The following is a 12550-nucleotide window of genomic DNA, read 5'->3' on the forward strand; positions in this document are numbered from 1 at the left end:
GAGAATCTTATTTTTATAGTTCTTCTGTGTATTCTTGCCACCTCTTCTTAATATCTTCTACTTTTGTTAGGTCCATACCATTTCTGTCCTTTATTGAGCCCATCTTTGCATGAAATGTTCCCTTTGTATCTCTAATTTTCTTGAAGAGATCTCTAGTCTTTCCCATTCTGTTGTTTTCCTGTTTCTTTGCACTGATTGCTGAGGAAGGCTTTCTTACCTCTCCTTGCTATTCTGTGGAACTTTGCATTCAAATGGCTACATATCTCCTTCTGTCCATTACCTTTTGCTTCTCTTTTCTCAGCAATTTGTAAGGCCTCGTCAGACAACCATTTGACCTTTTTGCATTTCCTTTTTTTGGGGATGGTCTTGATCACTGCCTCGTGTACAATGTCATGAACCTCTGTCCATAGTTCTTCAGAGACTCTGTCTATCAGATCTAATCCCTGGAATCTATTTGTCACTTCCACTGTATAATTTTAAGGGATTTGATTTAGGTCATACCTGAATGGTCTAGTGGTTTTCCCTACTTTCTTCAACTTAAGTCTGAATTTGGCCATAAGGAGTTCATGATCTGAGCCACAGTCAGCTCCCAGTCTTGTTTTTGATGACTGCTAGAGCTTCTCCACCTTTGGCTGCAAAGAATATAATCAGTCTGATTTCGGTGTTGACCATCTGGTGATGTCCATGTGTAGAGTCTTCTCTTGTGTTGTTGGAGGAGGCTGTTTGCTATGACCAGTGCATTCTCTTGGAAGAACTCCATTAGTCTTTGCCCTGCTTCATTCTGTACTCCAAGGCCAAATTTGCCTGTTACTCCAGGTGTTTCTCGACTTCTTACCTTTGCATTCAGCGCAGTCAGCTAATGATCTTATTTTTGCTGACTATATAGAGCTTCTCCATCTTTGGGGCACTAAGTGCATGGGACCTTTTGAAGGAGGTCGCCATTATCTTCCTTACCTCTACCATTGTTTGGCCTCAGGTCAAATAACAAGGAGGGAACACAGCCCTGCCCTTCAACAGAAAATTGTATTAAAGATTTACTAAGCGTGACCCTGCCCATCAGAACAAGACCCAGTTCCCTCCTTAGTCAGTCTCTCCAATCAGGAGGCTTCCATAAACCTCTTATCCTTCTCCATCAGAGGGCAGACAGACTGAAAACCATAATCACAGAAAACTAACCAATCTGATCACATGCACCACAGCCTTATCTAACTCAATGAAACTATGAACCATGCCATCTGGGGCCACTCAAGACCTTCGGGGTCATGGTGGAGAGTTCTGACAAAACGTGGTCCACTGGAGAAGGGAATGGCAAACCACTTTAGTATTCTTGCCTTGAGAACCCCATGAACAGAATGCAAAGGCAAAAAGATAGGACACTGAAAGATGAACTCCCCAGGTCAGTAGGTGCCCAATATGCTACTGGAGAAGAGTGGAGAAATGACTCCAGAAAGACAGAAGAGACGGAGCCAAAGCAAAACAACACCCAGTTGTAGAAGTGACTGGTGATGGAAGTAAAGTTTGATGCTGTGAAGAACAGTGTTGCATAGGAACCTAGAATGTTAGGTCCGTGAATCAAGGCAAATTAGAAGTGGTCAAATAGGAGATGGCAAGAGTGAACATTGGCATTTTAGGAATCAGCGAACTAAAATGGACTGGAATGGGTGAATTTAACTCAGATGACCATTATATCTACTACTGTGAGCAAGAATCCTTTAGAAGAAATGGAATAGCCATCATAGTCAACAAGAGAGTCCAAAATGCAGTTCTTGGATGCAATCTCAAAAACAACAGAATGATCTCTGTTCATTTCCAAGGCAAGCCATTCAATATCACAGTAATCCAATTCTATGCCCCTTCCAATAATGCTGAAGAAGCTGAACAGTTCTATGAAGACCTCCAAGACCTTCTAGAACTAATACCCAAAGAAGATGTCCTTTTCATTATATGGGACTGGAATGCAAAAGTAGGTAGTCAAGAAATACCTAGAGTAACAGGCAAATTTGACCCTGGAGTACAGAATGAAGCAGGGCAAAGGCTAACAGCGTTTTGCCAGGAAATGTACTGATTATAGCAAACACCCTGTTGCAACAACACAAGAGAAGACTCTACACATGGACATCCCCAGAGTAATCTTAGAAACTGGTTATTGATTGAATAGGTGTGAGACGTAAAGGAGTGGGAATGATCTGGGATGACTCTTGAGTTTATTCCATGAACAGCTCATTGATCGTGGCATTTACCAAGCTCAGCAACACTGGCATAAGAGTAGAATATTGGTTAGCAGAGGAGAGAAGATTCTGAGATCAAGTTTGCAGAAGCATGAGTACCAGAGTCATTTCAGTGAGGCGGACTGGGAGGAAGCCGTATTGGAATGACTTAAGAGTGAATGGGAAGTGATTGAAGAAGTGTAGATAGTGTGGACAACTTTTTCAAAAAGTTTGCTATGGTACGGGGTTGAAGGAAAGTACGTTAGGAAGGGAGAGACCTGAAGAGGTAGATAAAGAGGAAGGTATTTGCTAGCTTTGGCGATGGATAGCTCATAGCTTCTCTTTTCAAGTGAGAGTGCATCGAGTTCCATCACTTCATGGCAAATAGATGGGGAAACAGTGAGAGACTTTATTTTGGGGGGCTCCAAAATCACTGCAGATGGTGACTGCAGCCATGAAATTAACAGACGCTGGCTCCTTGGAAGAAAAGCTATGACAAACCTAGACAGTGCAGTAAAAAGCAGAGACTTTACTTTGCCAACAAAGGTCCATATAGTCAAAGCTATGGTTTTCCAGTAGTCATGTATGGATATGAGTTCAACCATAAAGAAGGCTAAGCACCAAAGAATTGATGCTTTTGAACTGTGGTTCAAAAAAGTTGGAGAAAACTCTTGTAAGTCCCTTGGACAACAAAGAGATCAGTCAGTCCTAAAGAAAATCAGTCCTGAATATTCATTGGAAGGACTGATGCTAAAGCTGAAGCTCCAATACTTTGGCTATCTGATGTGAAGAGCTGACTCATTAGAGAAGACTCTGATGCTGGGAAAGATTGAAGGCAAGAGGAGAAGGGGACAACAGAGGATGAGATGGTTGGATGGCATCAGAGAAGGAAAAGGCTATGCACTCCAGTATTCTGGCCTGGAGAATTCCATGGACTGTATAGTCCATGGGTTCTCAAAGAGTTGGAAATGACTGAGCATCTTTCACTTCATCTGAGAAAAGTCCCTGGAAGAATAGATGTTGTGGTCAGAGAATGGGATGTTTGAAAAAAAGATTTTACATGTGGAATAATCTAGGGCATGCTCATAGTAGTGGGAGAATGCAGCAAATTGAGGTGGGACAGTTAGAAATGAAGAAGCCTAGAAATGTGAGAGTACTGTTAATTCTCAGTAGTCCTTTGAGAAAAATTCTCTTATCCTGAATTTACAGATGAGGAAAATGAAGATTAGAAACTGTGTCAACTGGCATGTTGGCACTTAACATGTTGCCAGAGAAAAACCAGTAGTACTTAAATCCATCCTTGTCTGATAGTAGGCCATTTTTTAAAATTACTCAGTTACATGGGTGCAATATGCAGTATAGAAGCAATAAACAGTTGTTTTTTGTTTGGTAGGTTTTTTCTTGGCTGCACCATGTAGCATGTTGGTTTTTAGTTCCCTGACTAGGGATCGAACCCATGCCCCCTGTATTGGAAGCATAGATCCTTAACCACTGGACCACCAGGGAAGTCCCATTAAATAGTTAATTGATAATTTGTTTTTGATTGACTTAAAGAGATGAATATATTTGTGTTGACATATAAGAATTACATGAGGAGGACTCAAATTCCCTAAGGACAATTACCTTAAAAATTGAGATATTTAGAAAAGAAAGAAATTTTTACTCCTATTCATTTATTCCAAAATGAGTTGTTGAAAGAAATTTAATACTATTATTATTGAAGACCTGCTTTATGCTAGGCATTGTCCTAGGCACTAGGGCTACCAAAGATGAATTGAGTTTTGTCTTTGTAACTGAGAAGCTCAGTAAGTGTTCCATATCTGGAGAAGTGTAAGCCCAGTATTACAGCATAAAAAATGGACTAGGTTAGAACTACAGGTATAGAATCTTTCAAGGAAAAAAAAATAATTTCTTACAACCCATCCTAGCTGTGTTGAATTAAAATTACTGGAGGTTAAATCTAGGAATTTATATTTTTTAAAAGTTTTCTTAGTGATTCTGATGAACTATGGGGTTTTAGAAATAGTAGACTGGATAACTAGATATAACTTCTTAAAGTCCTTTGACCTTATTTCCTATTCCATTTCTGATAGTAAAGGTTGTAATAAAGTGTAGCCATAATTAATAATTTATTTTTTATATAATTTAGGTAATTCACAAGGAGAATCAGTTTCCAGCAAATTGGAAACAAATCAGACAAGGAATTCTTTATCTCCAGAACCAGCCCACTTGCTCTCCTCACTTTCTTCATTTCAGCCAAAAATATTCACACACCTGCAGGTAAGTATCCAGTGTAATACCGGATTTGAGGCCCTTATCTTTCTTCTTCAGTTTCTCTTCTTTTCTTTGGGATTTTATAGAATTGTTATGGAATTATGAACATGATCTGTGATGTTTTTATCATGTATTTTCTGACTTTTTTGTGTCTTGTTTTAAGATGATAATTTAAACAATATGTTTTGGAAAAGTTTGAATTGATTATGCATGCAAGAAAATTTAGTAGTGCAGTTTTCCTTTGGTTTTTGTTTCTGTCCTCACTTAATATTTGTTAGTAACTATACTCTTAGCTTTTATTCTAAGTTTGGGTCAAAAGAACAGTACATTCAAAGCAAACAACATACACAGTAAATTCAGACATTTGATATAACTCTTTTTGGTTCAAAAGGGTTTGCAGTTACAACCAAGATTCACTTCTGATGGATCACCAGCTCTAATGTCAGTGAATAACCACCCCTCCTCCAGTCCTTCAAGACTTCTGGATTCAGTAGAAAGTGTTGTAATGAATAATAATTCTCTACTGCTTGGTCAGACTCATTGCCTTCAGACAGATTCACCTCTAACCCCAAACAGTAGTATTTCTTCTACCATGAGTAACCTTCCAGGACCAGATCAAAATCTGGTTGCAGTGGATCAGCTGGTAGAAGTTGAAGATGTTGAAGATACAGAGACTCTGGAAGGAAATGTTCATCGGATTCTATTGGGAAACGTGCAGACCATACCAATACAGATTATAGACAGCCCGCCAGTTCTTAGTAAGTTAAAATCATCTTTTTTTTTTTTTACCCTTTATGGACTATCATCAGTATTACAATATAGAAAAAAACTATTGTTCTTTATTCAGTGAGTATATAATATATAAATAAATAAAATAAAACCAGAAGAAAGAAGTTTTGTGAGCATGAGTTTAATAGCTTGTAAACTTAATTTTTTTTCTTTATCGAGATTATTCATTCCCTAACTACTTAATTTTACATGGAGAATCTGTGGTGATGTGAAATCAGCAAGGTCATTTTTGTATACATAATCAAAAATTAGAAAAACTAAAAGCTACCCAGTATAAAGGTTATCATAGAAAAATTGCAGCACGAAACAATGGGGTGAAGTTTGCAGATGTAAAGGTTAAAAAGGATTTTGAGTTGTAAACTTACATGTTGAGTTCTATGGAAACTGAAAGGGAATTAGGAAGACTTGAGGACTTGGGTTTAATCAAGACTTTGTTACCTTCACTTTGGAATGAAACCAGTCAACATAGTAATAAACTCTGAATTCCTACCTGATGTATGCCACAAATTGTTCTGGATTTGGCATTTTTGTGAAGAGAGATTTGCAGTTTGCCTTGAAGAAAAAAAAGTCTTCTTAGAAATTATCCTTAGAACATATATTTTCCCTCCATGTATGAGATAGTTCCTTCCAGAAAAGAATCATTGTCTTTTAAATTTATTACTTTTAAGAAAATTTATCCAGAGGGCTATGGCAGTTGGCTCTAGGAAATTTAGTGGAAGAGAGGAACAAGGAATATACATGAAGTGATCCTTACAACTGCTCCATGAAATAGCCAGCGATGTTCCCATTCTGCACATGGGGAGGCCAAGCTCTGGGAGGTTTACATAATTGCCTTAAAATCACATGTAGTAAGTGACAGAGAGGACATTTGAAGCCAGATCTGTCTGCCTCCAAAGCATCTTCCCGTTCCAAGATGCTTCCTCCCTCTGTTGTGCCAGGGTATTTCTGGGAGCTCTAATTTAAATTGCCTTAAAAGAGACCCTTTTTGGATCTGAACTTGCATGATGTATCAAGTTAGATCATGATCTGAGAGACTATGTCACCTAAATATGAATTTGCAGGATTACTCAAATCTATCCTGTATTGGTTTTCTTGATATGGCATAAGCTAAACTCTAATCCATATGTGACAATCATTAAGTGTGTTCAGTGCACTTCTGACCAAGTAGAATCCCCTTAAGTTTGGTTGCCTGTAGCAACTGAAAAACTGATATTTTCCTGAGAATTGGTAGAGAAAAAAAACTGATAGATTTCTGAGAAAGAGAAAGATTTTATAGTGGGTATCCTGGGTGCCAGATGTCAGTAGTGTTGCTGGTTTGCTGCGTTTGCATTAATTTGCTCATAAGTACTTTGAAATCAGAATGGTTGTACATTCTGAAATATTTCAGATAAGCAACACCTAGCTGTGCAGCTAAGTCAGAGCCATCATTTAAGATGTGGCATATTTTCTTCTGAAGTACAGTTTCTTTATGGAGAGAACATTTTTTAAAAATATATAAACATGCATGAGAACCATATGAATGGTAACACATCAGTGATTTGTAGTACATGCTTGATGTTTGTAAAAAAGAAAAAAAATTTTTTTCAAATAATGAGAGGCTTCCTCACTTTTGGGCACACAAGTATTTAAAGACAGTTAAGTTTAACTATGAGATATTCCTCATAATTTCATCAAATTATGGACTGCTTTTTGGTCAGAGTATCTTTTGAAGAGAATAACTTTGCAGTTTTATTGGTTTCTTATTTTTTTTCCATCCTAAAGGAATTTGCTGTGAATGACCATTAAGATGTCAGAAGCACTGAGTTCTTAAATACACCAGTTTATTTTCTAAATTACTTGGTTCTAGCAAAATACTGTTTTTGTGCTTTGTTTCTAAATTCATATAATTTTTAAGATTCCAGTATTATAACTTATATTAACCATTAGGGTTTTTCTTTTATGTTTGGTTTTGAAGTTGAAGAAAATTCAGAAGGTACCATTTCTGTGAACCAAGTTAAGCAAGAACCCAAAGAACCAGCATTGTCTCTGGAAGCAAAACCAAATTTGGACTGTAAGAAATTGTCTGCTACATAAATTATTGAAGCTTTTCAGAATTTACAACTCTGGTGACTTCTGATGTCATAGGAAAAGAAGGTGAATGTAATCAAAGCACAGCGTTGGGATAAGTGGACTGAAGACTGGGCCAATGAGCAGCTTTAATTCAGAACTGGCATTTGTTGCTATTTTTACCTTGAGAGATATTTTACTCTTATTTTATATAGTTCTTATACTTTTTGATTATCTGATAAGGCCAGTATTTCAGAAGATCATCTGAACTTATCCACAGTGATGTAGTCTGAACACAAATAGTTATCTAATTCATCCTTTGAAAATACCTAATTTTGGTTCTTAAAAAAGAACATCAAAAACAGTATGTGAGTATCTATGTGTGTATGTGATGATTTTTTTAAGTTTTAAAAGAACTTACTCCCTCTTTAAAGTTATGAAGAAAAATTTTAAATTAATAGACAAGAGAATATCTGAAGTCTGTCTCATTTGGAAAGAAAAACAACAGATTTTGCATCATAATATTAAGCCCAACATTCACATCTGTGAAAACTATGTAGTTGCATTTTAACTTCTTCCATAACTAGAAATAAGTAGTATACCAATGGTCATCTCATATAAATTTACTGTGTCATGATTAAGTACTGAGAATTTTAACTTGAGTCAAATAAGGAAGAGAAATAAATGCCTTTTGCATGGATTTATATGGTGTTATAGTTAAAAATACTACTTATAGGTTGAAAAATGTAGAAACGGAGAGAATTCAGAAAGAATAATAGAATTCCCTGGTGTTTATAAATAGTCAGGGGAACTTTTTGATATCAGCAGAAGATATTTGTTCCTATTTTGTATTAAAGCAGCAGCTCTGGTTATAAAAGAATTTGAGTTGTACTTATTTTTCTGTGCCAGAGTTCTTAATAAATTGATGGTATTTGAAAGATGGTAATCTTTCAAGGTAAAGATTTATAGTTTAAAATTTAGCTCATGTTTAAAACTTTAAAACAACTAATGTATTATATTTGCTTGTTGAATAAGCATATTTACTTCAAATACTGAATAGATACTAATCAGTATATTCATTATAAGCTTCTCTTTTCTGGAAGGTTGGTAAATTAGAAATGTCAATTACAGCTATCAAGAAATCAACCTAAAGCCTTCCCCCCACCCCAACCCAGAGACCTTTTGTGTGTATATTTAAATTTTCATTTCAAAAATAATAATGATTTCCAATGGATATTAGTGTTTAATATTCAAAGCATACAGCGTATGAAATTTAACTTTAGTACTTTATATGAATATGAGTCCTTTTGGCTTTTCTAAGTCCAGTCTCACATTCTTAATTCACTTTGTTTCAGGTACACAACATGTATCTAAGTATAAAGCACTGTTACTTTAGAAGTAGATAGAATTCTAAAATTCCTTGCTCTTTATATTTAAACCCTATTTAACATAAAATATATAATTTATACCTCTATTTAATGCAAAGTTAATATTCAGTTACATACATGATTTTTTTCATAATTTTTTAAAATAAGAATTGCTTTTCTTTTTCTTAAGAATCGAAAATACTTGATGTCAGCATTTGTAGAGGCAGGCTGCCAAATCTGTGTTGTGTGTGCATGTGTGTGAAGTCAGTACAAAGCTGAACACAACTCTTAGTTACCTCAAACCCAGATTTTTCTTAGTTTGTGTGTACTTAACGGATATAAGTCCAAATTAATTTATAGTTTAATATTGCATTGTGGGTAATATTCTTTTCATTTGTTATTTCTAGTTTTTATGGAAACTTTTTTCAGTATTTCAAGTAATAGATCTTTACTTTTCATTAATGACAATAGATAATTATAGTTTCTTGAGCTATATTCCTTTGGAGACATTCCTTGCTTTTTGATGTTGAGTTGTTAAGGAGAAATGCTTGTTAAGATACAGACGCTAGTCAGTTACCTAGGACGATGAGAGATGGTAGAGGATCCAGACTTTGGCACCTAAAAAAGAACAAAACATAGTTGAGAAACATTTCTCACTCCATTCTACGTGACTGTCTCTTCTGACATTTTTTTCATGAGAACAGAAAGTTGCAGTACATCCTTCCCATAAGCAAAAAGAGAAAGAAAAAAAGAGCATGAAGGTTTAAATCCCTAATTGTATACTCTTTTGGTTTTTAGGTAGGAACTGGAACTATCAATATTTTCATGTAAGTATTTTAATGAGTAGCTCTTTAAAAATGCTTTCTAAATTAGTTTATAAAAATTCGTTTGTCCTTTAAATGCATGTTCAGTTACAGTATATCAGTATTGTATTTTAAAGGTGCTTAGCATTGCTTTTTAAAAAGATGTTTACATATTTTCAATATTCAGTTAATTTTTAAGTGCCCAGGGTATTAAATAGAGCACATAGAGTTTTCAGTATCTGTATTTGGCATTCTCCTAACAGCTCTACAGCAAAGTTTGACATATGCTCTTTTGTGTCATGTATCACATGGTGTAATATCTGTAGTAGAAAGTGGGTGTTCAAAATAAGCACTCAGAATTCATTATTACAGCTGAGCTTGTTTCTTCATTGTGGTTATCATGTTCCAAGCCTCTGAGTGAACATTATATATACTACAGTGAATTATAGATAAACACAGCCATGGTGAGTCTTTCCCTCAATTTTCTATGTAAGTGGTTAACATACTTAAAAAGCTTTTATGTCTTATACAAGGTAAATGTTTCCTAAAAGTCACAAAAGTAATTGAATATAGACTTGATGATATGGTCCTGCATTAGAGTTTCTAATCTTGAGGCCTAGCCGTGTGTGTTCCATCTTTATATCCTGTCAAAATACATACTTAATCATGTGAATATGAGAAAGATGCAGTTTAATTTTGTACCAGGTTTTCTAAAAAGTTTAAAATGTGTGTATATATATGTGTGTGTGTGATATATATGTAGTAACTTAATGTTTAGTGTCCTTGTTATAATTTTTTTCATTAAAAAATCTTGTTATTTTTTTCTTACACTTGTTAGTTTTCTTTTTATATATTTCCTGGGCATAGTGATAATTTTGTTCATCTTGAAGATGCTAAATAAACACATTAATACCTGAAAATATTGGCTAGAGATTTATGTTCAATTTGGAACCTGGACATTCTAAAGGATAACTACCAGTAATTCGTGTTATCATTATGTTAGGGAATATATATGTATTTAGTGCTCTCAACTTAGCCAACTATCAGCATTTTAAAACAATGCATGTAATAAGGTATAAATAATTCTTCCTCCCTCCCCTCCCCCATATTTTTTGCATTATAACATCTTCAAGTACAGTTTTACATTTTTGGAGTAATAAGAATATATGATTTAAAAGGGAGGGATCATTAATTTTTTCCCTCTTGGCTCTTTTTCTTTCTTTCTTTTTTCCCCTTTATTCCACTCTGCCTGTTTTTCAGGATCCTAGAGTATCCTACTCTCTCCAGAAAGGGACTATATTGACTCTTTCCCATCAACTGATTAGGCTTTAGACATTTTAAATAATGTACTATTTTTATCTAAATATCTGTTCAGTTCAGTTCAGTTGCTCAGTTGTGTCCGACTCTTTGCGACCCCATGAATCGCAGCACACCAGGCCTTCCTGTCCATCACCAACTCCCGGAGTTCACTCAAACTCATGTCCATTGAGTCAGTGATGCCATCCAGCCATCTCATCCTCTGTCATCCCCTTCTCCTGCCCCCAATCCCTCCTGGCATCAGGGTCTTTTCCAATGAGTCAACTCTTCATGTGAGGTGGCCAAAGTATTGGAGTTTTCAGCTTCAGCATCAGTCCTTCCAGTGAACACCCAGGACTGATCTCCTATAGGATGGACTGGTTGGATCTCCTTGCAGTCCAAGGGACTCTCAAGAGTCTTCTCCCAACACCGCAGTTCAAAAGCATCAATTCTTTGGCACTCAGGTTTCTTCACAGTCCAACTCTCACATCCATACATGACCACTGGAAAAACCATAGCCTTGACTAGACAGACCTTTGTTGGCAAAGTAATATCTCTGCTTTTCAATATGCTATCTAGGCTGCTCATTACTTTCCTTCCAAGGAGTAAGCGTCTTTTAATTTCATGGCTGCAGTCCCCATCTGCAATGATTTTGGAGCCCAGAAAAATAAAGTCAGCCACTGTTTCCCCATCTATTTCCCATGAAGTGATGGGACCGGATACCATGATCTTAGTTTTCTGAATGTTGAGCTTTAAGCCAACTTTTTCACTCTACTCTTTCACTTTCATCGAGAAGCTTTTTATTTCCTCTTCACTTTCTGCCATAAGGGTGGTGTCATCTGCATATCTGAGGTTATTGATATCTGTAATTCTACTCAATTAACTTAGTGATGATGACAAAGCCTAGTATACTTCAGCCACAGACAGGTTAGCTATATTCTGTAATATAAATATATTATAAATGTTCATTGCTGACTGAATTTTTAAAACTTAAGGAATAAAATTAGAATTTTTTAAAAAATCACATTTGTCAATGGAAAATTGATTTCTGAGGAAAATTATGATTAGTATGGAAAATGTTTGAGAATGCAATATGGGTATAAGTGCAGGGGAGATGTTGCTTAATAGTGCAAACTTGCAGCTTGTAGTTATGTAAGTCCTGGAGATCTGATGCACTTACTGCATGGTGACTATTGTCAACAATACTGTATTGTATATATCAGAGTTGCTCAGAGTAGATCTTAATTATTCTCACTACAAAAAAGAAATAATTAGTAGGCATAGTAGAGGTATTAGCTAAAGATATAGTGGTAATCATATTGCAATATATAAATTATCAGATTAACACATTATATACCTTAAATGTTATATGTCAGTTATAGCTCAATTTAAAAAAGAATTTTAAAACCAAAGGACAGAGTGGGAGTCAGATACCAGCAAGAGTTTTTATTTTTTAACTATCTCTGTTGAAGTGGGTAATTGACATATAATAAACTGCACATATTTAAAGTGTACGGTTAGGTAAGTTTTGATGTATATATATACATCTATAAAACCATCACCACAGTCAAGATAAGGAACATGTCTATCACCCCAAAAAGATTTTTAGTGTCTCTTAGTAATCCATTTCCATTTCTTCCTGCCTCTACTCCTACCTGCCCTACCCTGTCCCCAACAATTACTATACTGCTTTCTGTCACTAGAGATCAATTTATTACATCTACTAATTTATAAAAATAAAATCATGTAGTATGAACCTTTTAAAAAT

At 35.5% G+C, this 12550-nt stretch overlaps 1 protein-coding gene across 7 annotated transcripts in view; it reads left to right on the plus strand.

The window, feature by feature from the left end:
* CARF (calcium responsive transcription factor) overlaps positions 1-12550 on the plus strand; it is a 75351-nt gene that overhangs the window by 40868 nt on the left and 21933 nt on the right. For 4 of the 7 annotated variants that reach the window (XM_069578043.1, XM_069578042.1, XM_069578041.1 and 1 more), the window contains 4 exons: positions 4357-4487; positions 4873-5239; positions 7225-7403; positions 9482-9510. In XM_069578043.1, the coding sequence (XP_069434144.1) occupies positions 4357-4487; positions 4873-5239; positions 7225-7343 (617 nt within the window). In that variant the 3' untranslated portion in view covers positions 7344-7403; positions 9482-9510. Of the gene's footprint in view, positions 1-4356; positions 4488-4872; positions 5240-7224; positions 7685-9481; positions 9511-12550 lie in introns of all 7 variants that reach the window. The other 3 variants (XM_069578039.1, XM_069578038.1, XM_069578044.1) reach the window with 2 other exon arrangements.

Source organism: Ovis canadensis, chromosome 2 (genome assembly GCF_042477335.2).
Source record: "Ovis canadensis isolate MfBH-ARS-UI-01 breed Bighorn chromosome 2, ARS-UI_OviCan_v2, whole genome shotgun sequence".
Lineage (NCBI taxonomy): Eukaryota > Metazoa > Chordata > Mammalia > Artiodactyla > Bovidae > Ovis > Ovis canadensis.